The following is a 26,705-nucleotide window of genomic DNA, read 5'->3' as shown; positions in this document are numbered from 1 at the left end:
CAGAACTACACATCCCATGAGGCATTGTAAAACTCTGACATTCACAGACATGACTAGGCATGATGTGAATTGTAGTTCCTGAACAACTGGAGGGCCATAGTTTGAAGACCCCTGCTTTTGGGGGAAATGCAAGACTCTGGTGGGTGTAACAAGATGTCTGCAAGCCGTCTTCTCCCTGTATCCTTACTGTGGACGAGTGTAGGGTGTAGCAACATGGTGGCGACAGAACGTCACTTTTTTTACAAAATCTGACGAAACACTGGTTTGAACCAGCATCTGGTCAAACCAATCTTGTATTGATCAGATGCTTTGGAGGGCAGAGGAGAGATTTGGTGTCTAACGGACCCCATATCTCGCCATAAAGAGGACCTATCATGTCCCATGATGTCATAAGGGATGTTGACATCCCTTGTAATAGCAATAAAAATGATAAATTTATTTTTAAAGATACAGTATATTTAAAAAATAACTAAAAATGTTTTTAAAGTGCCCCCATTCCCACGTGGTCACACGCATGTAGGACCCGTAACACACATATGTAAATGCACCACACATGTGCGATATTTCCGCGAATGACCGAGCAAGGGAAGTCATTTTAGCCCCAGGCCTACTCTGTAACTCTATAAATGGTAACCTGTAAAGGCTTTTAAAACGTCACCTATGGAGATTTTTAGGAACCATAGTTTGGCGCTGTTCCATGGATGGACACAATTTTAAAGTGTGACATGTTTGGTATCTATTTACTTGGCGTCATCTTTTATATGTTACCAAACAACTGGGTATTTCAATGTGTGTTTTTCTGCACTAAGATTCATTAAAAATGTATTTTTTCCACAAAATCTGCTTTTAAAAAACCGCTGCACATATATCGCGTGACATAAAAATATACTACACCAACCACTTTATTCCCTAGGGCCTCTGCTCTAAAAAAAAAAAAAAAATACATATAATGTTTAGGGGTTCTAAGTAGTTTTTTTTAGCAAAAAATAAAAATAAAAATGCAGATTTTTACATGTAGGAGAGGAATGTTAGAAACGGCCTGGAGTGGAATTGGTTAATTGCAAAAGACAACCAAACCATAAAGGCAGAGTTACCCTTTAATATACTTTGGACATACTGAGGGATTCTGAGGTGACACAAATTCTGTTAATTATAATGAAGAGTCGCGCTGGTTATTAGTCCTGACGGATTTTACTTACTTCTGCATTTGGCTAAGCTCCACCCGCACTATTAATTCTGTTTTGGCTGGCATGTTCTTGAAGACATCTGCTTTCAGCCGCCGTAGCATGTGAGGCCCCAGCAAGTCATGGAGCTTTTTAATTTGGTCCTCCTTGGAGATATCGGCAAACTCTTCCAGGAAGCCGTCCAGATTGCTGTAGGGAAAACATCACAGAGAAATCATTTCCGGTGATCAGAGAGAGGGAAAAGGTGGCTCAGCTACGATCCAATCACCTGCGCTCGTTCAGTAACGCAAAGGTGGCGTGCAAACCGCGGTACTCCATAGCAACCAGTGGATTCCAAAAAAATTAGATCTAATTGGGTGCAATAGTTAGTGATTGTAAAGTCTCATTTAAAAAATAAAAATGTTATACTTACCTACCCTGTGTAATCGTTTTGCACGGAGCAGCCCGGACCCTCCTCCGCCTGCAGGGGGGCGCGCAACCCCGCGATCAGTGGTGCCTGTGTGTCACTCCGACACACCGCATCTCCGATCGTGGTAAGGAGGCTCCTCACCATGTGATCAGCTGTGACCCAATCACAGCGTGAACCAGGAGGTGCCGGTAAACCAGAGCAACCCTGCCTAACCGTCAGGGTGCTACAATAAAAATGATAGACCCTTCGTTTCTTTGTAAGTGGGCAAACTTACAAAATCTGCAGGGGATCCAATCATTATTTTTGTAGGATGTGGGTCTTCTTGCCTACCCTAAAGTCAAGTTTGAGGATGTGTGGCCCTTAGGTTCCTTCCATTCCTGCCTTGGGAGGGGAAAGGAAGGAACTCTTCGGGAAAGCTCCTCACCTGGTACTCATTGGTCGGCTTTGGCTAATCATGAGAAGAGGGGTCCACCGGGCCTTTTGGCTAGAGTGTACCTTACTGCTACCCAAGTACCCAAGCTTGGTAAATGAAGTGAAGCTCTGCTGACTTCAATCATCCAATTTTTATTTATTTATTTTTTTTTAATTTTCCTTGCATCTGAATGGATATTCTTTGCAAATTGAAGCTTCATCTCATTCATTAAAGTGGTGTTCCACTGTATAAAACGTTTTTTTTTTTTTTTGTTGTTGTTGCTCAAAGCCAAAGATTATGACTTGCACATATATAACTCACTTTTTCCTTTTTGCTTGATTAATGATGTCCGTTTTCTTTTAAAAAATAAACTTATAAATTTTCAAAGAGGTCATTTTCATCTTGCCTGTGGGCATGTGAAGCCCACAGGCATCCTCTTCCGGGATATGGTGCTGCTGATTGACCAGCATGCACCGCCCGTTCTATCCCGATCTCGCGCATGCGCAGTAATCTTTAATCGCCGTCAACTGCTCAGGTTGCCATCACAACGGGCGGCATCGCCGGAAGTCGATGTGTTTGAGTGTTAAAGTTCCAATTTAACCTCCCTGGCGGTAATCCCCGAGTGTGGCTCGGGGGTTAAATTTCAGTACCATTAGCGGTAACCCCGAGCCACAATCCTCGGGATTGCATTGCAGAATCCTGGTCCAGGTTACTTACCTTGTCACCGGGATCCTGCGATGTCTCCCACCCCCCCCCCCCCACCCCGCTGTGTCCTCCACCCGATGTCCTGTGTGCCAGGCACCGATCCCTGCGAGTGTCGCAACACATGGGGGCGGGGCCCGGCGACAAATTCAAAAAGTGCCCTGCATGCAGTTTTATATGATATATACTGTTCTTTCTGCCTGGAAACTTGAGATTGTCCATAGCAACCAAAAAGTGTCCCTTTACGTCAAAAACGGTTTTAGACCAGCTAGAAAACAGTGATAGTAATATGGGACACTTGTAGAATTGAGCGATAGTGAATTGTGGGGAAATTCATTTTAATATCATTATATTATTATTTTTTATAGTTATTTATTATATTATAATTTATGATTTTGTGTTTCAAACTTTATCATACCCGGGATATCTACTAGACTCTTGTTTGGAAAGATTTAAAGGGGTTGTAAACCCTCGTGTTTTTTCACCGTAATGCATCCGATGCATTACGGTGAAAAAACACCTGGCAGTCACCGCCCCTCCAGCCTCCCCCCCCCCTTTTTACTTACTTGAGCCCCTTCATCTCTTCGGCGGGGACGCGCTGTCCCTCTCTCCACGGGGTTCCCAGCTCCTGATTGGACAGATTGATAGTAGAGCAGCCATTGGCTCCCACTGCTGTCAATCAAATCCAATGACGTGGGCGCAGGGGGCCCGAGTCCGGTGTTCTGACGAAAAGTTTCCCCCCCACCGGATAGTGTCCGCTCCGCACAGGCGCCGCGCTTGCGCAGTAAGGAGGACAAAGGAGGCGCCGAAAGTCTCCGAAGAAGAATAGCTGACGAAGAAGTATGAACGGCGCCTGGGCAATTCATGTAATATTCTGTCACAGGCTCCCGCACGTTCCCGATGCTCTAGGGGCCGGATTTATAAGATGGGCGGATGTATGCGAGGCTTGTTTAGTGAAGGGAAGGGTGGGTTTAGCAATGTTTATGGGCGTGTTTGCTGTACATATTTAAGCACCTAACACAAACAATTAGGCACAGTATCCCTTACAAAGTTGTATGAAAAGTATCCGCCCTTATCACCGCCCCTTAGAAAGTTGTATGAGCCTCGGGAGCGTGCGGGGCCACGCGGGGGCGTGTGACATTAAATGGTATCAAGTGCGCATGCACCCAGCTCAGCTGTTGATTTTTGGATATTTTCGGAGTGTCCCGCTGCGCTTGCGCAGTAGGAAGCGGACAGTATACAATGGCCAGCTGCGCTTGCACAGCAGAGGGCGGACACTATCCGTTGGGGGACAAAATTCGATAGCACACCGGCATTCGTGTCTATGGATGCAAATGCTGGACTCGGGAGCACCCCCTCAAGGTAACCCCTCGGGAGAGAGCTTCTCCTAGGGGGTTATCTGATGCAGGAAGGAGCCGCGAGAGCTGACGGGGGGGGGGGGGGGGGGCAGAAGATGATGTTCAGGGGCCACTCTGTGCAAAACGAGCTGCACAGTGAAGGTAAATATATGTTTGTTATTTTTTTAAAAATAAAAAAATGATCCCTTACAATCGCTTTAAGTGTGTTATTACTAAGAATTACAGGCCTACAATATAAAACGCCAAAATTCAATGCAAAACAATGTACCGCTTTGAAATTCAAAAATCTGACATAATCATACCGCCAGGGAGGCTACAGCCAATCTCCAGGTGAGGCAACTAAACACTAGGCATGTGCAATTCGTTTCGTTCCGAATTCGTTTTTTAACGAATTTCGACAAATTCGTTAATTCGGGAAAATCCGAATTAACGAAAACCCGTTTAACAAATTTTTTTCCGAATATTCGTAAATTCGATAAAATTGGACATTCGTAAATGGGGCATTCGTACATTCGTACATTAGTAAATTAGTGAATTTGTAAATTTGTAAATTCGAAAATTCGGAAATCTGAAATAATAGTCAACTAATAATAATTTAACTATTAGTAATTATTAGTAACTTTTAAATTATAGGTATTTTCCTTTCAAATTTGGCTGTTAGTGAACGTAAAAAAATACAAATTTATCCGAAGTTATGAATGATCCGAAATAACGTAATGGAACGTAATGAATTAATAATAATAAATAACAATAATAATAATAACAACGTTTTATTATTATTATATATTATTAATTTGTTCCGTTCCATTTGTTTAGATGCAGCATTCGTTTTGCATAATTCGTAACTTCGGATAAATTCGTATTTGTTACGTTCACTGACAGTCAAATTTGAAAGGAAATTACAATACCTATAATTTAATAGTTAGTTACTATTTCAGATTTTTGAATTTTCGGGTTTTTGGATTTTCAAACTTCGAATTTACAAATTTCCGAATTTTCTAATTTACAAATGTGCGATTTTACGAATAAACGAATGTACGAATGAACGCATTTACGAATTTACGAATGAACGAATTTACAAATCGCAATCATAACGAATGACCCGAAAAACGAAAAAAATAATAAACTAATGAAACGAAAACAAACAAATTTTTTGGCTGTGCACATGTCTACTAATAACACAACCGAAAAAAACGTGTGCATGGTTTTACCGGTCAACAAATTTACCCTTCGCTGAAAATAAACTCAATAAACTGAAGGGGAGTCCATAAACTTTTAGTCCTATAGCGTATCTGTAAAACGAAAAAAAAATATATAATTTTCCTATACTAGCCTACTGTTAACTATTTTCGACTTGAGACCCGTATAAGACTTTTTGTTTTGTTTCAAAAAGCTTTATTTCTCTTTGGTGAAATGACCACAGATTGTATAACCATTAAGTGATATTCACATTTAAATAAAATACTCCCAAGCCAGCAGGAAACCTGATTTGTGAAGCTTTTTTCACAGCAGGGGATGCTGTTAAAACGTTAAAGCTTCAAAATCCAGATGCAAATCATTGCTGATAAAAAAAAAAAAAAGAAAGAAAAAAAAAAAAAAAAGAGAGAAGGCTCTTCTTGCAATGCTGCAATCAATATGCACTCTGCGTGACTCGCCGTCCGCTCTCGCCCCGGCTGCTGGGAACATGCGATGCCACCCACTTATGAATAATTTATAAGTTACATTTTTCCACAGCCTCAGACAACAGATCCTAATGATGTTGACACGATGGAAGGAGGAGGGATGGTGGCCAACCATGAAACAAAGGGAGGGGGGAAAAAATATATATATACACCAGAGCGAGTCTGAAAGCCACCAGGAACTGCAAGGTGCTCGATGTCAGCAGCATGTGCGAAAAGAGACGCTGTAGTAGTTTTTACAGTTCATTTTAGATATATGGCCAGTTAAAGTGATCGTGGAGGCACGCTGTTGGATCGGCCAACAAATCTTGAAATACTTTAGGCATCGTAGGCGTGTGCAGGGCACACCCCCTAATCACTACAGTGAGGGGAAAAAGTATATGACCCCCTGCTGATTTTGTACATTTGCCCACTGACAAAGAACGATCCGTCTATAAATTTTAATGGTCGGTTTATTATAAAAGTGAGAGACGGAACAACAACAAAAATATCCAGAAAAATGCATTTCATAAAAGTTATAAATTGATTTGCATTTTAATGAGTGAAATAAGTATTTGACCCCTTCACAAAACATGACTTAGTAGTTGATGGCAAAACCCTTGTTGGTGATCACAGAGGTCAGACGTTTCTTGGAGTTGGCCTCCAGGTTTGCGCACATCTCAGGAGGGATTTTGTCCTCTTTGCAAATCTTCTCCAAGTCATTAAGGTTTCCAGGCTGACGTTTGGTAACTCGAACCTTCATCTCCCTCCACATATTTTCTATGGGATTAAGATCTGGAGACTGGCTAGGCCACTCCAGGACCTTAATGTGCTTCTTCTTGAGCCCCTCCTTTGTTGCCTTGGCCGTGTGTTTTGGGTCATTGTCATGCTGGAAGACCCATCCAGGACCCATTTTTAATGTCCTGGCTGAGGGAAGGAGGTTCTCACCCAAGATTTGATGGTACATGGCCCCGTCCATCGTCCCTTTGATGCGGTGAAGTTGTCCTGTCCCCTTAGCAGAAAAACACCCCCAAAGCATAATGTTTCCACCTCCATGTATGATGGTGGGGGATGGTGTTCTTGGGGTCATAGGCAGCATTCCTCCTCCTCCTCCAAACACGGCGAGTTGAGTTGATGCCAAAGAGCTCAATTTTGGTCTCATTTGACCACAACACTTTCCCCCAGTTCTCCTCTCAATCATTCAGCAATTTAGCAATTTTCAGACGGACCTGTACATGTTATTTCCTGAGTAGGAGGATCTTGCGGGGGCTGCAGGATTTCAGTCCTTCACGATGTAGTGTGTTACCGATTGTTTTCTTGGTGACTATGGTCCCAGCTGAGATCATTGACAAGATTCTCCCGTGTAGTTCTGGGCTGATTCCTCACCGTTCTCATGATCATTAAAACTCCACAAGATGAGATCTTGTATGGAGCCCCAGACCGAGGGATATTGACCGTTATTTTGTGTTTCTTCCATTAGAGAATAATCGCACCAACTGTTGTCACCCTCTCACCAAGCTGCTTGGCGATGGTCTTGTAGCCCATTCCAGCCTTGTGTAGGTCTACAATCTTGTCCCCGACATCCTTGGACAGCTTTTTGGTCTTGGCCATGGTGGAGAGATTGGAATCTGATTGGTTGATTGCTTCTGTTGACAGGTGTCTTTTATACAGGTAACAAGCTGAGATTAGGAGCACTCCCTTTAAGGGAGTGCTCCTAATCTCAGCTCGTTACCTGTATAGAAGACAGCTGGGAGCCAGAAATCTTGATGATTGATAGGGGATCAAATACTTATTTCACTCATTAAAATACAAATCAATTTATAACTTTTTTGAAATGCGTTTTTCTGGATATTTTTGTTGTTATTCTGTCTCTCACTGTTAAAATAAACCAACCAATAAAATTATAGACTGATCATTTCCTTGTCAGTGGGCAAATGTACAAAATCAGCAGGGGAGCAAATACTTTTTTCCCTCACTGTATGTACGGTGCCGATTCCCCCTATTGCCCGTGCTCCCTCCCCTTGTTGCCCCCCACTATACTTCAGTTTGTGAATGAACAGGAAGCCACTCAGCACAGAGCATTTCCCATTCATTTACTGCCCCGTGCAGCTGAGGCTGCAGAAAAAGGCATGTGTGTGTGTGTGTGAGCTTTGGGGTCCACACCCTAATGCAATAGGCTGCTCACACCTATGTTAAGCACACTCTATAGTGCTTGGCTTTTGGCCTTTGTGGGAGGAGGGCTTACCAGTTAAGACACCCTTTTGTACAATCTCCAACTAACGGAACAGTGTTATGCACTGCCCTCTTGGGGTTCCTACTAGTTGCTTCTTTTGCAACGTGCCCCTTCCATGCTTTGGTGCGACCTGGGTCATCTTTCCCATTTGAATATAGTTTCACAAGATCTTGGTTATATGTATGTTCCCCTGAGGAAGCTTGTAAAAGGTGAAACGCGTAGGAAATGGCACCCAAATGGTCTACTGCAGTTGTTATATCGAATGTATACTGAATATCATTTTTATGTGTATACCTGTAGCAGAATGAGCACCTTTTTTTATGGAGCCTCCTATATGCAATATGTAATTGAATAAAATGATTTTGAATTTTAAACAAATCGAATATTAATTTCTCTGGGGTTAGAGTGGCACCTCAAAAATTCCTTTCTCTTCATTTTTGCTATAACCCTACCACCGATGGTAAATATTTAAAAACAGAACCATGCTCCTTTATTCACTGAACATTTAGAAAGAAGTACTGAGGCATTTTAAAGTGGTTCTAAAGGCAGAAGGTTTTTTAACCTTAATGCATTGTATGCATTAGGGTAAAAACCCGTCTGCATGCAGCTCTCTCCCCCCCAGCCCCCTAAAGACTTACCCGAGCCCAATCTCGATTGGCTCCTGCTGCTGTCAATCCCAGCCAGTAAGGAGGGAACGGAGGGCGGGGCCAAACCACGCTCTGTGTGTCAATGGACACACAGACCCGGCTTGGGAGCAAGCATGCACGAGTGCCCCCAAAGCAAGTGGAGCACTCAGCGGGGGGGGGGGGGGGAGCCAAAAGCGCCCACAGGGGACCCAAAGAGGGATCGCGCTGCTCAGCTCAAAACCATTACACAGAGCAGGTAAGTATAACATGTTTGTTATTTGCCTTTGTGAGGGTGTCCGCTACTAACAGGATAAAGCAGAGCTGCACTTTGATAACTTCGCCCCCCGGTAAAATTTTATTCAAACCAAGCTTGCGACATCAATCCCCACCAATTGGCCACACCCCTCTGACGTGTCTCACAACAACTGGGCTTGTTCATAGAGGTGACCTCTACAAATAAGCTTAATCTTAATAGCACTTTTTTTTTTTCGCTCCTTCACATTGACCCCACCACTATAGGCGCTATACCCTTTGCAAGTTACACCCTCCACTTTCCATTGACCACCTTCATTTTACATTTCATACAGATTGGAACTGTTCTCAGGCATCATCATTATGCAACTCACCTTCCATCTCTCCCCTCGAGTGGTGTTTTCCGCCTTGGCTGCCCGCAGTTTTAGGGCCCCCCCCCCCCGTGCAGTTTTACCCCCCCAGCTCCCGGCAGGGATATTTCCCAGCTTTAACTTTCAGATTTTAGCATCCCATGACCAACTTTTGGGGTGTTTGTTTTTTTTTTTCCTCCCCCTACATCCTTATTTAATTTGAGTCATTTGGAATATTTTTTATAGATATGCATTCAGCACTGAAGAAGTGGAACTTCATCCACGAAACGCGTCAACCTTTTAAACGCAAATTACATTTTTTTTTATTCAATCATGCGTTTACATCATACCCTGTTTTTTGATTTGATGTATTATGTGCAATAATGCAATTTTAACTTTTGTCTATTATATGCCGATCAGCTCGTGGTATCTGCTATGTACCATGTCCCGTGTGTATTTATATTAGGGATGCACCGATACCATTTTTTTTTTACGAGTACCGATACTTTTTTTTTTTTTTAGTACTCGCCGATACCAATTACCGATAACTACTGCAACTGTTTTGTTTTCACTTCAGCTGTCACCAATGGTACAAAGCATTGAAAAGTTATTTACAAATGAAATAAATAGATTTTTTAAAAATTTTTTGCGCTTTTTCAATGTGAAATGTGTAAATATATATTAATATATATGTGTAAAAATATTCAATAACAAAGCAAACAAAAAAAAATGTAATTGTTTATCGCTTATAAAATAGACAGGAACAAAAAAAAAAAAAGCAGGAAAATAATTGAATGCAGGAGAGTAGGGAGTTAATTAAGGCTGATTAGAGTAAATTAGGGGTTAATAAGGGGTTAAATAGAGGAACATTTGTTCATCCCTTTGATCTGCAGAGGAAGAAACAGAAAGATTCAAAAAGAAACAATGTTTCTTTTTATTTTAGTGTTTGCAATGTTGTTATAAGACATTTGGCTGCATTTTTTTTGACAGCTCTAATTACCGAACTTCTTTAACACTTCAGCTGTCAACAGGGGAGACCCCGCTGACAGCTCAAAGAACCGAGCCTGAAAGTATTTACATGAGTACCGATACTTGTGCAAATACTCGGTATCGGTACCGATACTAGTATCAGTGCAACCCTAAATTTATATGAATAAACTTCCTCATTATTGTGCAATTTATTTATTTTTGTCTAACACACATCTCACTCAAAGTCCCAAATCCCCCCCCGTTTTTCTGAACAATGAATAGGGACGGAGGTATATGCTCGTTTGACCATATACCTCATTTAAAGTCCCAAATATTCCCCCTTTTTATGCAAACAGGCTTGGTTTGAATAAAAGTTTACGGAGCGTTGCTATCAGGGTTGTGGATCTGCTGTATCGTGTCATCGTACTATGGAGTGTGGGCGGGCTCTTTTTGGGAACCGGCACCTGATTGTGTTCACAAATCAGCAATGTCGGCAATGAAACTTTGGGCGGAGCTGCCGACTTCGCAGCTTTCAATGGTGTGAGCTACTGGCTGTGAATACCTATATGCTGCAGGACCGGTCAGTTTGCACGCTGGCTCGTCTGAGATGGAACACTTACTTGAATCTCTCAGGGGTCAGGAAGTTGAGAAGATGAAAGAGTTCCTCGAGGTTGTTCTGGAGTGGCGTCCCAGTGAGCAGCAGTTTGTAGTCGATCTTGTAGCTATTTAATACCCTAAAGAACTTGGAAAACAACATTATGTGGTGGCAGCCTTCACCGATGCATCAGAAGTTTGCAGGTCACACTTTAACAGAAATCGCTTACAATGGTTGTCTGGAATAATCATTAGTTGATAAACTATTCGCAATGAACATATTCAAGCGTTTGTTACCCTAAAAGATAAAAAAAAAAATGGATCTGGTTCCTTTAAAGCAGGGGTAGGCAACCTGGGGCCTTCCAGCTGTTGCAGAACTACAAGTCCCTTCATGCCTCTGGGAATAATTGTGACTGCCAGCCTTGCAATGCCTCATGGGAAATGTAGTTCCACAACAGCTGGAGGGCCCCAGGTCGCCTACCCCTGCTTTAAAGCATGTTATACAGCACGGTGCTTGTGCTGTGTCATTTGGCCGCCTGCATCACCTGAAATACCTGGCTGATCCTGTCTGGTTCTGCCCTCCCCCTGTAAACTGACCACGGTTTATCATGGCTGCTAAACCCCCGACACCGTGGTCAGTTTACTCCATCATCCGCAGCTCTCCCCTCTCCCCTCCCTGCCTGCCTGTCAGCTAGTGACAGTGTCCGCCCCCTCCCGTCTTGTGGCTAAAATAACTTTTAGATTTCCATACAATCCTCTGCGTTTCCCAATGCTGTGTGCCCCAGTGTATGTGCTTTATTTAAAAAAAATGCAGTTAAAGCTGTTCTCTTAGCCTAACTCTGTGAAGGCTAGGCTATTTCTCCCGATGCCTTCACTGACATATAATTCTTGTTTATATATATATATATTTTTTTAACTTTTTAATGGAAATTCTTAATAAAACATATAAAAAAAAATGCTGTTTATACCTGATTTCAGAGCGCCACTCGGCGCTCACGTGACCGGCCAACTCTCTCCTCCCGATGGAAGTCAGCAGGGAATCCTTGGCCCCTTCCACTGTAGCTGTCAGAACGAGAGGAGAGAGGGAGGGGAAGCCCGTCACGTGAGCGCCGGAGTTTGCGCTCTGAAGTCAGGTATAGACGGCATTTTTTTTTTTTTTTAATAAAAACACACACACCGGGGCACACCAAACACAGAGGATTGTGGGAAAAGGATATAGTGCAGGGATATGTAATTAGCGGACCTCCAGCTGTTGCAAAACTACAAGTCCCATCATGCCTCTGGGTGTCATGCTTGTGGCTGTCAAGAGTCTTGCTATGCCTCACGGGATTTGTAGTTCTGCAACAGCTGGGGGTCCGATAATTGCATATCCCTGATATAGTGGCTTAACAACCGCTTTAACATTCTCCCCATGTCGATCCTTTACAGGGCCCTTTATTACAAGGAGAAGGATTCTGTATAGATGTCTATTCATTAGGGACATTGCTTAAAAAATAAAAGTGGTTTAAAAATGTATTTTTTTTTTTTTTTTAGTCTCCAAAATACAACATTGCAAATAAATATTTTGTATTCTCATTTTCAGCCAGTAAATGGAGCTTTGAGATCATTTTCAGACTTCTACCCCCTTATTAGCTTAAAATATAACTAAAAACAAAACTTTTTTTTTTTAGTTTTGGATGGAGTGGAGAGGGATTAGAACGCCTGTCAGTTTATATTGCTGTCTGTGCCCCGCCGTTAGGGAGATTCATCCTCTCTATTTGTCCATTTTACTATAATCGTTGAAAGTGGAAGTAAAAGAAAATCCCACATTTTGGGTTGTCCCCAGAAATGTAATAGAGGGGACATCTTACAATGGGGACCCTAGTTATGGTGATCTGGGGTTCCCCAAGAAATTCCCTTCATTTGGAGGGATTTCCTCTCATTTCTGGTTTTGGCTATGGGACAGGATGTGAAGGTAAATCCCCCCCAATGGGACAAAGATGGCAAAAATAAAATCACACAGGGGTTATAACCTTGCCTTATCCTATCCAAAACAAAACAAAAAAGTTTGCCTATAGTTCTACTTTAACCACTTCCGGACTGCCCACCGCATATATACTGCGGCAGGGCAGAATAAATTGCGTACCCATACGTGATTTTGTGCGCGCACGCGCGCTGCCGGAGCGCCGCTGTGATTTGACACAATGGGCACCGGTGGCCGCCGGGACCCGCCGATCGTTTTGAGGAAAGGCAGGACGGCGGTCTGCCTATGTAAACAAGGCGGACCGCTGTTCTGTCAGGGAGTAAAACAGAGATCTTGTATATCTCTGCTGTACTGCAACACGGATCTCTCTTTTCGTCCAGTGCATCCACTTCCCCCCACAGTTAGAAAGCACTCCCTAGGAGCACACTTAACCCCTTGATCACCCCTGGTGTTAACTCCTTCCCCACCAGTGTCATTTATACAATGAGAGTGCATTTTTTTTTTTTTTAGCACTGATCACTGTATTGGTGTCACTGGTCCCCAAAAAGTGTCACTTTGTGTCAGATTTGTCCACCGCAATGTCGCAGTCCCGCTAAAAATCACTGATCGCCGCCACTGCTAGTAAAAACAATAAAAAGTCCATAAACGTATCCCATAGTTTGTAGACACTATAAGTAATCATTGTGCACTTATTGGTATTTTTTTTTTTACCAAAAATATGTAGCAGAATACATATTGGCCTAAATAGATTAAGAAATGTGATTTGTTTTTAAAGAAAAAAATTTTGGGTGTGTTTTATAGCAGAAAGTAAACAATATTGTTTTTTTTTTTTTTTTTCAAAATTGTTGATCTTTTTTTGTTTATAGCGCAAAAAATAAAAAAACCCGCAGAGGTGATCAAATTCCATCAAACGAAAGCTCTATTTGTGGGAAAAAAAGAAAACTATTTTTTTGGGGGTACAGCCGCGCAATTGTCAGTTAAAACAACACAGTGCCGTATTACAAAAAAAACTGGCCTAGTCAGGAAGGGGGTAAAACCTTCCGGAGCTGAAGTGGTTAAAGTGATACTAAAGTCTTGTTTTTTTTTTTTTTTCTGTTAAAAATAACAAACATGTCATACTTAGGGTTCAAAGTGACCCATCTTCAGCCTGCTCTGGTCACGTGAACCCCCTGCGTCAGCCAGGGGCAGCTGCAGGGGAGAAGAGAAAGCACTTAACGGCTGGGAAATTCAGGAGCATTGATGTCACTCATAGGCTCCCATTTCCTATCCATTGTCAGTGCTCTCTCCTCTCCCCTGCCGCTGACTGACACGGGGGGGGGGGGGGGGGGTCAAATGACCAAAGCAGAGCAGCCTAGAAATGGAGGGTGCATACATCCTTTGTACACAAGTTAGTCAGCAGAGGTGTGCGGAGGGGTAAGGGAGCATTTTTAAAACTAGTTATGTTTAGCACATGCAGGTCATGTTTAGTTAAAGTAGATTTCCAGGCTAAACCTATGAGGGGGGGGGACTTCCTAAAGAGACACAATCATTACTTGGCTTTGCAAGAATCTCAATATACAGTCATAACTGGCAATATTGCACAGGCTTACTAATAAAAGATTTACATTTGTGCCCCTTATATAGCGTTATTGTTTCATAGGTCTGACTTTTAAGGTCACTTGAGCTCGGATATTTGCTGCTCTGTCAACTGATCTCTGCATTGCTTGAATGCCATCCACCAGCTTCTGGGTATGCAGGGCATAAGATCCGGGAGTGCACAGGTCTCCGACTGTCAGGCTTTAGCAGAACTTTCATAGTTATAATAAATGAAGACTTAGGGCAGTGGCGGCCCGTGCATTGTGGGCGCACGGACACCCCCCCCCCACCACCACCACCACCTCTGCCGCCTTCACTATCCATGTGCCCGGCCCCTTTCAGGACGCCGGACACATGAATTACTATGGCAGGGAAAGGCGGGGGGGTGTGTATTTTGAAGCATGTGATCAGAGCCAGAGGCTCTACTAGGCTTCAAAATAGGGTGGGCTCGGGGCGCAGAGCACTGCGTCCCGATCCCACCCTGTTGTGTGACGGTAGCTAATTAATTTTCACTATTTTCACACCAACGTTCCTCCCCGCCAATCAGGTGGCAGGTCAGTGAGACGTGTCCCCCGATTGGCCAAAGCCTCAGGCAATCCTATTGGATGCCTAGCTTCGGAGGAACAGGAAGAAGACACACGGCTGCAGGAGTAACAGACACCAGAGCCGCTGCCCGCACCCCATCCTCGGAGAGAAGGAGAGGACACCGCAGCACGCCAGCCCTAGATAGAGTAGGGGCCGCGACGCCGTCCTCCCGGGGGGGGTAGAGAGAGAGGAGTTGATGTCAGTGTCAAACCGCGGCTCGCGGGGTGGGGGTGATGTATCTGGTGTGCGTCACGCCGGGGATGCTGCTGTCAGTGCCGCCCCCCCCCCAAAAAAGGAAAATCCACCAGCCACCACTGACTTAGGGGTGGATTAACTAAAGGCAAATAGACTGTGGTTAGTAAATGAGGGGAAGCTCTGCTGACTTCCCTCATCCAATCATGTGCAAGCAAAAACACTTTTTTTTTTTTTCTTTTTTTCCTTGCATGTGATTGGGCATTCTTTGCAAAGTGAATCCTTACCTCATCTGGAGCAACTGCACACTTGCAGAGGGCACAGCCTATTTGCCTTTAGTAAATCAACCCCATAGTCTTTTGACTAAAATGCCATTTTAGTTTTAGTCGTATTTTAGTCATCTGAATTGTTTTAGATTTAGTCGTATTTTAGTCGACTAAAATAGTGTCGATTTTGTCTACAAAATTAACACGGATGTCACGATGATCCAAAGGCTTCAATACTTCGTAAGTTGCCAGCCTGGATAAAGTGTGCGCGATTCTGATGTCACGCTGACTTTTCTGATGTCCACGTCTGTTCCAGGTCACGAAAGTGGTGAGGGATAGCGCCCTCTGTATTTCCCCCAGTACAGGTTTATTTTAAAGTGGCAAAGTTCTTAATTCCAACACGAACATATCCTAACATGCTGGGGAGGGCGCGGGGTTTGACTCTCCCCCATACAACTATACTGGGAGGCAGGGGCGTTGCTAGGTCTACAAAAGATCTGGGGCTAGAGCCCATAGCACCGTAGTAAAGAAAGTCATACGCTTGGGCGGGCATACACATATATATACAGTAATATACATGTGTGTGTGTATATATCCCCAGAGAGCCCCCCAGTTACATCAGGGTCCCCAGAGAGCCCCCCTAACATCAGGGTCCCCAGAGAAACTCCTCCTTACATCAGAGTCCCCAGAGAGCCTCTCCCTTGCATCAGGGTCCCCAGAGAGCCTCCTCCTTACATCAGGGTCCCCAGAGAGACTCCTCCTTACATCAGAGTCCCCAGAGAGCCTCTCCCTTGCATCAGGGTCCCCAGAGAGCCTCCTCCTTACATCAGGGTCCCCAGAGAGCCTCCTCCTTACATCAGGGTCCCCAGAGAGCCTCCTCCTTACATCAGGGTCCCCAGAGAGCCTCCTCCTTACATCAGGGTCCCCAGAGAGCCTCCTCCTTACATCAGGGTCCCCAGAGAGCCTCCTCCTTACATCAGGGTCCCCAGAGAGCCTCCTCCTTACATCAGAGTCCCCAGAGAGCCTCTCCCTTGCATCAGGGTCCCCAGAGAGCCTCCTCCTTACATCAGGGTCCCCAGAGAGACTCCTCCTTACATCAGAGTCCCCAGAGAGCCTCTCCCTTGCATCAGGGTCCCCAGAGAGCCTCCTCCTTACATCAGGGTCCCCAGAGAGCCTCCTCCTTACATCAGGGTCCCCAGAGAGCCTCCTCCTTACATCAGGGTCCCCAGAGAGCCTCCTCCTTACATCAGGGTCCCCAAAGAGCCCCCACTTGCATTAGGGTTTCCAGAGAGCCTCCCCTCCCCTTGGGGACCCCTGCAGAGACTCTCGGCTATGGGTCCCAGATTCGGGGGGCCACCCCCTAGCGACGCCACTGCTGGGAGGGCCACAATCATGTTTACTTTCATGGTGGGCCATTGCTCTAATTACGGTTTTGGGGGGGGGCATCTTGTAAACAATACCCTTTAATAGGCAAGGCTTTAACAATGACTTACTTTTGATTGGTTGTTCTTGAGGCGGTGAGCTTCATCCACCACCAGACACGCCCACTCGATGGAGCCCAGGACAGCATGGTCGATCGTAATGAGTTCGTAAGATGTGAGCAGCACGTGGAACTTTATTTGAGCTTCTTTCTAGATAAAAGAGGAAAATGTTGAGCGAATATTCATTACCTGGAATGAAGCAGCCGTATTCGTTTGTAAGGTTTAGGACCCAATTGCACGACTACGGGCATTTGGGGGCTGCCTTGCTCAATAAAGGCTCCACCCAATGAATGAGCTGAAATCTATTCTTTCCACTAGGCTTAGCTCCACCCCCAATGCACTTGCGCTGGGTGAAAATGGAACATGCTGCATTTAGGGCCAATTCACATTAGGGGCTGGATTTACTAAAGGCAAATAGACTGTACACTTTGCAAAGTGCTGTTGCCCTCTACAAGTGCTGTCGCTCCAGACCTTAGTAAATGAGCAGAAGCTCAGCTGACTTCCATCATCCAATCACGTGCAAGCAAAAAATTTTGTTTTTTTATATCCTCCTTGCATGTGATTGGGTATTCTTGGCAAAGTGAAGCTTTGCCTCATTTACTAATCTCTGGAGCCACTGCACTTTGCCATCAGTAGCAGTGTTAGGCCCCTTTCACACTGAGGCGTTTTAGCGCTAAAATTACTGCCTAAATACCGCATGAAAAACGCCCCCCATGTATCTCAGTGTAACCTTACACACTGAGGCGTTGTGCTGGCTGTGCGTTGGAAAAAATCCTGCAAACAGCTTTTTTGGAGCATCTTTGGGGCGCATAAAATAGCGCTGTAAAAACGTCTATCCCAATTGAAATGAATGGGAAACGCTGTAAAACCGCGGTAATACCGCTTTAAAACCGCCCAGAAACTGTGGGGAAGATCACATGACCGCATGGTCACATGGTCAGGTTTGCTGATGCTAACGCTTAAAAAACGCTATAAAAACGCGATTAAAACGCATGGGCGTTAGCGCTATTATTACCGCTAACGCGGTAAAGATGTGGTAATAACGCTCATCGTTTTTACCGTGGTTTTGCAAAGCCTCAGTGTGAAAGTAGCCTAAAACCTCTGTCACAGCAGGGACACGCTATTTTTAGCGCAAAAACGCCTCAGTGTGAAAGTAGCCTAAGGCCCCTTTCACATTGAGGCGCTTCTAAACTGCCAGTAAAACACTGAGCGCTTTTGAAGAGCTTTCCATTCATTTCAATGGAAAGGGGCGTTTTTTCACCGCCCTGCCAGCGCACTGCCCCAGTGTGAAAGCATTCATTGATTTTAATTGAAATAGTTTTTCGGGAGCTTTTCAGGCACTTTTTTTTTTAGCGTGAAAGCGCCTAAAAAGCGCCGCAGTGTGAAAGGGGTCTAAATCTGCAAGGACAGAGAATGATACAATGTATCTTTCGTGTCTATTCACAGAGACAGAAGAACACGAGGGGGCGGGCTTCACAGTTACTGATCAGTGTGATAGCCAATCAGAGGCTAGCCAAGTCCAGTGGGGCCGCATATTTTACGTACGGTCGGCGTGAAGGGGTTAAACCAGGCTCCGCTGCCTCTCCTGGGTGCCTGGGAGGGGCATGGCGGGGGGTCAGTGGTGAGAGCGGAGAATGATCAATGAATATCTGTTCGCAGATCGTTTGAATGAAGCCAGGAACTGTCTGCTGTGGCAACATAAAGGTCTCTGTTAGGCCCTTTTAGGTTCCTGCTATGGAACGTCAAGGAGGGGTCCTGGGAGGAATGATTTCTATATTAACTCTGTCTGTACTGTGCTGGCAGATCTCATTATCAGTTATAAAGAATGGGCGGCACAGTGGTGTAGTGGGTAGCACAGTGGTGTAGTGGGTAGCACTCTCGCCTAGCAGTAAGAAGGGTCGCTGGTTTGAATCCCAACCACAACACTACCTGCCTGGAGTTTGCATGTTCTCCCTGTGTCTGCGTTGGTTTCCTCCGGGTACTCCGGTTTCCTCCCACACTACAAAGACATGCTGGTAGGTTAATTGGATCCTGTCTAAATTGTCCCTAGTATATGTATATGTGAGTTAGGGACCTTAGATTGTAAGCTCCTTGAGGGTAAGTACTGATGTGAATGTACAATGTATATGTAAAGTGCTGCGTAAATTGACGGCACTATAGAAGTACCTGAAATAAATAAAGTAGATATGCATATTCTCTGCCCTAACAAAGGGTTAAAGATCTTGTGGCTTGGGTATTACATTTTATGTTAATGCGCATGCCCAATCCTGTGTGTGGGTACATCTACCGTTATTACCACTACAATTATCATACTTACTACTACTATTGTTACCATTATTATTAGCATTACTATTCAGGCTATGCATGCGGGCTCTAATGAACATAAGGAAGCATCTCTTATCTCCTACTATATATTTCCTAGATTTGATTGATCTGATATGATTGGCTCATAATGGCATGTCCACACCCATTGTAGGGGGGAGGACACACGCCTCCTATGTAATTTCCACCATGATAGTATCCTATATATATATATATATAAAGCGTGTGAGTAAGACATGTCCCACTGGCTCTGAGAAAGAGGAAAACCTTGAACCGTGTGCAAATCGCCGCATGGGTACGTCGGCTCCTTAAAGAGCCATAGTAGACCCGGGCGCGCGTTGCACGGTGGGGGACCTGATGCGCGTGGCAGGAGAGAAGATCTGCTGTTTTGTAGGAATTACAAACAGTGATAGGTCTCCTCCTCCAGTCAGTCCCATCCCCCCAAAGCAGTGGCGGCTGGTGCGCAAAATTTTTTGGGGGGGGGGGGGGGGGCGCAAACAAACTGAAAGATTCTGAAAAAAACCCCATCAAATGCAGCCTCAGTGTGCCCATCAAACGCTGCCACTGTGCGCAAAGCGCTGCCACTGTGCCCATTAAAAATGCCGCCAATGTGATCCCCCTCGCCATCTGCCTGGCACTTACCCTGTCTCGGTGGGGCAGCGGGTGACGGCGGCGAGCTATGTCCTCCATGCGTCTCCTCCCGTCCTCTCCCCGATAGGTATCCAATCACAGCGCCTGTCGTTTCAGCCAATCAGGTGATGGGTAACAGACCCGAGCACCTGATTGGCGGAGAGGCGGTTCAGTGTTAGGAAAGTGAATATTCATTTGCTTTTCTAACACACCTGGGTGGACTGCAAACCCCAAGCATGGCGCTCGCAGTTCACCTATTTTGAAGCCTATTAAAGCCTATGGCTCCAATCAGGTGCTTCAAAAACACCCTCCGCTGTAATTCAGGCGCCCGGCAAGGGGCCAGATGCCTAAGTAGGGGGGGGGGGCAGTGGCGGCCATGGATAGATTCATGCAATGCATGAATCTAATCCATTGGTCATAGAGGGGGTGGCTGGAGAGACGGGGCGGTGCCTGTGCGCACTTAATCACGAGGGAACACATTTAACCTCTTGATCGCCCCCTAGTGTTAACCCCTTCCCTGCCAGTGACATTTATACAGTGGCTATTTTTTTTTTTTTTTTTTTTTTAATGGCTCTGATCGCTGTATAAATGTCATGGGTCCTAAAATGGTGTCAAAAGTGTCCAATCTGTCTGCCGCAATGTCGCAGTCCTGCTAAAAATAACTGATCACTGCCATTACTAGTAGAAAAAAATAAATAAAAATGCCATAAATCTATCCCCTATTTTGTACAGTAGATGATATAACTTTAGCACAAATCAATATACGCTGCTTGCAATTTTTTTTTACCAGAAATATGCAGAAGAATACGTATCGGCCTAAACTGAAGAAGAAATTTGTTTTTTAATCGCTTGCCGACCGGCACGGCTGGGAAAAGTAACGTACCTGTAAGTTACTTTGAATTTCCCGCCGTGTGCGCGCACCACCTGTGAGCTCCGTGACCGCGGACTGGATGTCCACCAGGTGCCCGCGATCGTGTCACAGCCATAAAACCTATTTTGTAGACACTATAACTTTTGTGCAAATCAATCAATAAACACTTATTGCAATTTTTTTTACCAAAAATATGTAGAAGAATACGTATCGGCCTAAACTGAGCGCAAAAAAAAAAAAAAAATTATATTTTTTTGGGGGATATTTATTATAGCAAAAAGTAAAAAAATAATGCGTTTTTTTTTTCAAAATTGTCGCTCTTTTTTTGTTTATAGGGTAAAAAATAAAATCCGCAGAGGTGATCAAATACCACCAAAAGAAAGCTCTATTTGTGGGGAAAAAAACGTCGTCAAATTTGTTTGGGATCCACGCTGCACGACCGCGCAACTGTCAGTTAAAGCGACGCAGCGCTGAATCGCAAAAAAGTGCTCTGGTCTTTGGCCAGCCAAATGGTCCGGGGCTGAAGTGGTTAAAAACATTTTTGGGTATATGTATTATAGCAAAAAGTAAAAAAAAAAAACATTGTTTTCTTTTCAAAATTGTCGCTCTATTTTTGTTTATAGAGAGAAAAATATAAATCGCAGAGGTGATCAAATACCACCAAAAAAAAGCTCTATTTGTGGGGAAAAAAAGGATGTCAATTTTATAACGTCGTACAACCGCGCAATTGTCAGTTAGGGCCCTTTCACACTGGGGCGGTTTGCAGGCGCTGTTGCGCTAATAATAGCGCCTGCAAACCGACCCGAAAGTGCCGCCGCTGTCTCTCCAGTGTGAAAGCTCCGAGGGCTTTCACACTGGAGCGGTGCGCTACCAAGACGGGGAAAAAAAAGTCCTGCTAGCAGCATCTTTGAAGCGGAGTATACACCGCTCCTTTACCGCTCCTGCTCATTGAAATCAATGGGACAGCGCGGCTATACCGCCAGCAAAGCGCCTCTGCAGAGGCGCTTTACAGTGGTTTTTAACCCTTTCTCAGCCGCTAGTGGGGGGGTAAAACCCCCCCGCTAGCGGCCGAATACCGACGGTAAAAGCGCAGCTTACAATAGCGGCGCTTTACTGCCGACCCTGCTCCAGTGTGAAAGGCCCTTAAAGCGACACAGTGCCGAATTGCAAAAAAAAAAAAAAAAAATGGCCTGGTCATTAAGCAGGAAAATCTTCCAGTCTGTAAGTGGTTAAACAATAAAAATTGTATGTTTAATGTTACTTAGAATTTTTTGATGGGGGGGGGGGGCGGGGTGTTCAGTCAGGAGTGCTGTAGCTGCCACTTTATCACCTTGTGGTAGATGGGCAGGGGGCAGTGTGGACTGGAAAGTGGGATCCCTACATGACATCATACAGGAAAGCATAGGCGTGCGCACAGGGTGTGCCGGGAGTGCCCAGGCACACCCTAATCCCCCCATGTGCATTAGTGTTATGGTTCTGTGTAGCAACAGGATCATGGGAAAGATCTCCCTTTAACCGGCTCTGCCATAAGAGAAGTGTTTATCCTTTTCTCTTTCACTGTGCCAGCAGGGAGATCAATGTGCCGGGGTCATATATATGTAGATACATACACATGCATGTGTGTTTGAGCTTAAGGGTGCACACACTAATGCACTGGGCTTCGCACACCTATGCAGGAAAGCATTTCTATATTTAAAGGTTTTATTCACAGTCATAGTACCACGCCCGCGTCCTTACTCTCATTCTGAACACTTTCTTCCCGCTTCTGATGGCGTTGTCCTCGAAGGAGAACTCGTTCTCCCTAATTATGGCTCTGCTGTCCTTATCGCCGGTGTACGTCACCACATAAAACTCCGGCGCCCACATTTCAAACTCTCGCTCCCAGTTGATGATGGTGGATAACGGAGCGCTCACAAGGTACGGACCTTTAGAGTGACCCTGAAAAGACACAAGTCGGGGCAAGAAAAATTTAGGTATATAAAAAATAACAATAAAAGATGGTGATGATGAAATATTGTCTGAGGCTAAAACCATGAAGAAGTGTGACCAAATCGGGTTATGTTGAAAATGGGGTAGAAGTCCCGGGGTCCCAGGTTTGCCATGTGAACAGTGAAATGCAGCCTAGAGAGGGGTGCTGAAATTCTGTGCTGGGTCTGACTACGAAGCCTTGTTGGTGGCTAAATACAACATGCCAACTAAATGAGATAAAATGCTATTGGTCGCTGATAATGGAACCATGTGGAGGAGGGTGGAAGGTGGAGAAGGGATCTACCAAAGTCAGGATACCAAGCCCCCCACACCACCCCAATCATATTTTTGTGAGGCCCACCCTTTGCAGCTATAACAGCTTCAACTCTTCTGGGAAGGCCGTCCACAAGGTTTAGGAGGGTGTCTATGGGAATGTTTGACCATTCTTCCAGAAGAGCAGTCTCGACTCTAATTCATCCCAAAGGTGTTCTATCGGGTTGAGGTCAGGACTCTGTGCAGGTCAGTCAAGTTCCTCCACCCGAACTTGCTCACCCATGTCTTTATGGACTTTGCTTTGTGCACTGGTGCGCAGTCATGTTGGAACAGGAAGGGGACATCCCCAAACTGTTCCCACAAAGTTGGGAGCGTGAAATTGTCCAAAATGTCTTGGTATGCTGACGCCTTAAGAGTTCCCTTCACTGGAACTAAGGGGCCAATCCCAACCCCTGAAAAACGACCCCACGCCATAATCCCCCCTCCAACCCCACACCATAATCCCCCCTCCACCAAATGATTTGGACCAGTGCACAAAGCAAGGTCCATAAAGACATGGATGAGCAAGTTTGGGGTGGAGGAACTTGACTGACCTGCACAGAGTCCTGACCTCAACCCCATAGAACACCTTTGGGATACATTAGAGTGGAGACTGCGAGCCAGGCCTTCTCATCCAGCATCAGTGCCTGACCTCACAAATGCACTTCTGGAAGAATGGTGAAACATTCCCATAGACACCCTCCTAAACCTTGTGGACGGCCTTCCCAGAAGAGTTGAAGCTGTTATAGCTATAAAGGGCGGAGCCAACTCAATATTGAACCCTACAGACCAATGCCCCGTACACACGGTCGGACTTTGTTCGGACATTCCGACAACAAAATCCTAGGATTTTTTCAGACGGATGTTGGCGCAAACTTGTCTTGCATACACACGGTCACACAAAGTTGTCGGAAAATCCGATCGTTTTAAACGCGGTGACGTAAAACGCGTACGTCGGGACTATAAACGGGGCAGTGGCCAATAGCTTTCATCTCTTTATTTATTCTGAGCATGCGTGGCACTTTGTCCGTCGGATTTGTGTACACACGATCGGAATTTCCGACAACGGATTTTGTTGTCGGAAAATTTTATCTCCTGCTCTCCAACTTTGTGTGTCGGAAAATCCGATGGAAAATGTCCGATGGAGCCCACACACGGTCGGAATTTCCGACAACACGCTCCGATCGGACATTTTCCATCGGAAAATTCGACCGTGTGTACGGGGCATAAGACTGGAATGCCATTAAAATTCATGTGCGTGTAAAGGCAGGCGTCCCAATACTTTTGGTAATATAATTTATAAAACCACTAAGTATGCCATTTAACATACAATTTGTTTACTGAAGATATAAAATGAATGAAAAGGTAACTTCCTATGCTTCCTCTGCTCAGCAATGAGTTCTGTACGGCTTTACTACAATATTCATGCCAAAGAATGTCCCCAAAGTAACCCGTCTCGGCATTGAAGGTTTCAGGAAACGCCATCTGGTGTGGTTCTATATCCCTTTGTCATACATAGCAGAGCGCACATCTGCTGTAAGCGGAATGATCACACTTGGGAACGATTGAACAATTCCTGTCTATCCTACCATTTATCAGGAGCCGTCATCAAAGTTGGAGAACTTACCCATCTGGAGGGCCTGCAAAGTGCCGGGTGTAACAGACTGTGTGACTGCAACAGGGCCCAGAACACGGAGAGAAAAGAGGGGCCCCAAGGGGCTTGTGTGATCCATGAATGCAAGCAAAGTTATGCCTGGAACAGTTCAAATACTGGAAAGTAGGTGCTGCCCCCCCCCCCCCCCCCCCAGTGATATAATGCGGCTTCATCACTGGTGTATCCGGGGACTCCTCATCCACACTCATGTCCTGAATAAGGCCGGTGTGGCAGAAACACGTTGACATTCGTGGCTGTCATTTGTTTACCCGCCAAAAAACACAAGATTGCAGAGAACACATCGGAGTGCCAGCTTGTCTATACCTGGGAGCAGTTACAGCTACCAAAATAAACAGATTTCATTCTCATTATACCACCACGTCATTTATCAAGTGGTAAACAACAAGGCTTACAGTACATAAGTATACTATTATCCCATAAAATAAGGAGCACAGCACTAGGGGAAGAGTGGGGGAGGCACAGAAACCGACCAGGACCCGTCCTGTCCTGGTGTGACAGCAAGATGGTGAATGCCTAATGGTCACCAAGGGTTTCTACACTTTCCACCCAACACTTTGCTCCTAACAGAATGTATACCCTTTGTGATCACTTAGAAGAAAAGGGAAAACATTTACCGTAATTATCGGCGTGTAATATGTGCCACCGTATAACACGCACCCCAATTTAAGAGGGAAGTTTGAGGAAAAAAAAAACTAAAAAAAAAAAAAAAAATAAACCACTTAGAAGCAAAATAATGGTCAGTGAACATCAGTGCAGCCTAATCAGTGCCCATCTGCAGCCTGATCTGTGCCCATCTGCAGCCTAATCGGTGCCCATCTGCAGCCTAATCGGTGCCCATCGGCAGCCTAATCGGTGCCCATCGGCAGCCTAATCGGTGCCCATCTGCAGATTGATCTGTGCCCATCTGCAGCCTATTTAGTGCCCATCTGCAGCCTAATCAGTGCCCATCTGCAGCCTAATCGGTGCCCATCTGCAGCCTAATCAGTGCCCATCTGCAGCCTAATCAGTGCCCATCTGCAGCCTGATCTGTGCCCATCTGCAGCCTAATCAGTGCCCATCTGCAGCCTAATCGGTGCCCATCTGCAGCCTAATCGGTGCCCATCGGCAGCCTAATCGGTGCCCATCTGCAGATTGATCTGTGCCCATCTGCAGCCTATTTAGTGCCCATCTGCAGCCTAATCAGTGCCCATCTGCAGCCTAATCAGTGCCCATCTGCAGCCTAATCAGTGCCCATCTGCAGCCTGATCTGTGCCCATCTGCAGCCTAATCAGTGCCCATCTGCAGCCTAATCGGTGCCCATCTGCAGCCTAATCGGTGCCCATCGGCAGCCTAATCGGTGCCCATCTGCAGATTGATCTGTGCCCATCTGCAGCCTATTTAGTGCCCATCTGCAGCCTAATCAGTGCCCATCTGCAGCCTAATCGGTGCCCATCTGCAGCCTAATCAGTGCCCATCTGCAGCCTAATCAGTGCCCATCTGCAGCCTAATCAGTGCCCATCTGCAGCCTGATCTGTGCCCATCTGCAGCCTAATCGGTGCCCATCTGCAGCCTAATCGGTGCCCATCTGCAGCCTAATCGGTGCCCATCTGCAGCCTAATCGGTGCCCATCTGCAGCCTAATCGGTGCCCATCTGCAGCCTAATCGGTGCCCATCTGCAGATTGATCTGTGCCCATCTGCAGCCTAATCAGTGCCCATCTGCAGCCTAATCGGTGCCCATCTGCAGCCTAATCAGTGCCCATCTGCAGCCTAATCAGTGCCCATCTGCAGCCTAATCAGTGCCCATCTGCAGCCTGATCTGTGCCCATCTGCAGCCTGATCAGTGCCCATCTGCAGCCTAATCGGTGCCCATCTGCAGCCTAATCGGTGCCCATCTGCAGCCTAATCGGTGCCCATCGGCAGCCTAATCGGTGCCCATCTGCAGATTGATCTGTGCCCATCTGCAGCCTATTTAGTGCCCATCTGCAGCCTAATCAGTGCCCATCTGCAGCCTAATCGGTGCCCATCTGCAGCCTAATCAGTGCCCATCTGCAGCCTAATCAGTGCCCATCTACAGCCTAATCAGTGCCCATCTGCAGCCTGATCTGTGCCCATCTGCAGCCTAATCGGTGCCCATCTGC

General features: G+C 45.4%; 1 protein-coding gene across 5 annotated transcripts in view; it reads right to left on the bottom strand.

Moving 5' to 3' along the window:
• CHD5 (chromodomain helicase DNA binding protein 5) overlaps positions 1 to 26,705 on the bottom strand; it is a 295,395-nt gene that overhangs the window by 89,298 nt on the left and 179,392 nt on the right. For all 5 annotated transcript variants that reach the window (XM_073603681.1, XM_073603682.1, XM_073603678.1 and 2 more), the window contains exons 15-18: positions 22,370 to 22,570; positions 16,822 to 16,959; positions 10,774 to 10,895; positions 1,200 to 1,373 (exon numbers count right to left, since the gene is read on the bottom strand). In XM_073603681.1, coding sequence (XP_073459782.1) covers positions 1,200 to 1,373; positions 10,774 to 10,895; positions 16,822 to 16,959; positions 22,370 to 22,570 — 635 coding nt within the window. The remainder of the gene's footprint in view (positions 1 to 1,199; positions 1,374 to 10,773; positions 10,896 to 16,821; positions 16,960 to 22,369; positions 22,571 to 26,705) is intronic.

Source organism: Aquarana catesbeiana, linkage group LG10 (genome assembly GCF_042186555.1).
Source record: "Aquarana catesbeiana isolate 2022-GZ linkage group LG10, ASM4218655v1, whole genome shotgun sequence".
Lineage (NCBI taxonomy): Eukaryota > Metazoa > Chordata > Amphibia > Anura > Ranidae > Aquarana > Aquarana catesbeiana.
The sequence above is the reverse complement of the archived record's forward strand: the minus strand, read 5'-3'. Positions and strand labels throughout refer to the sequence as shown.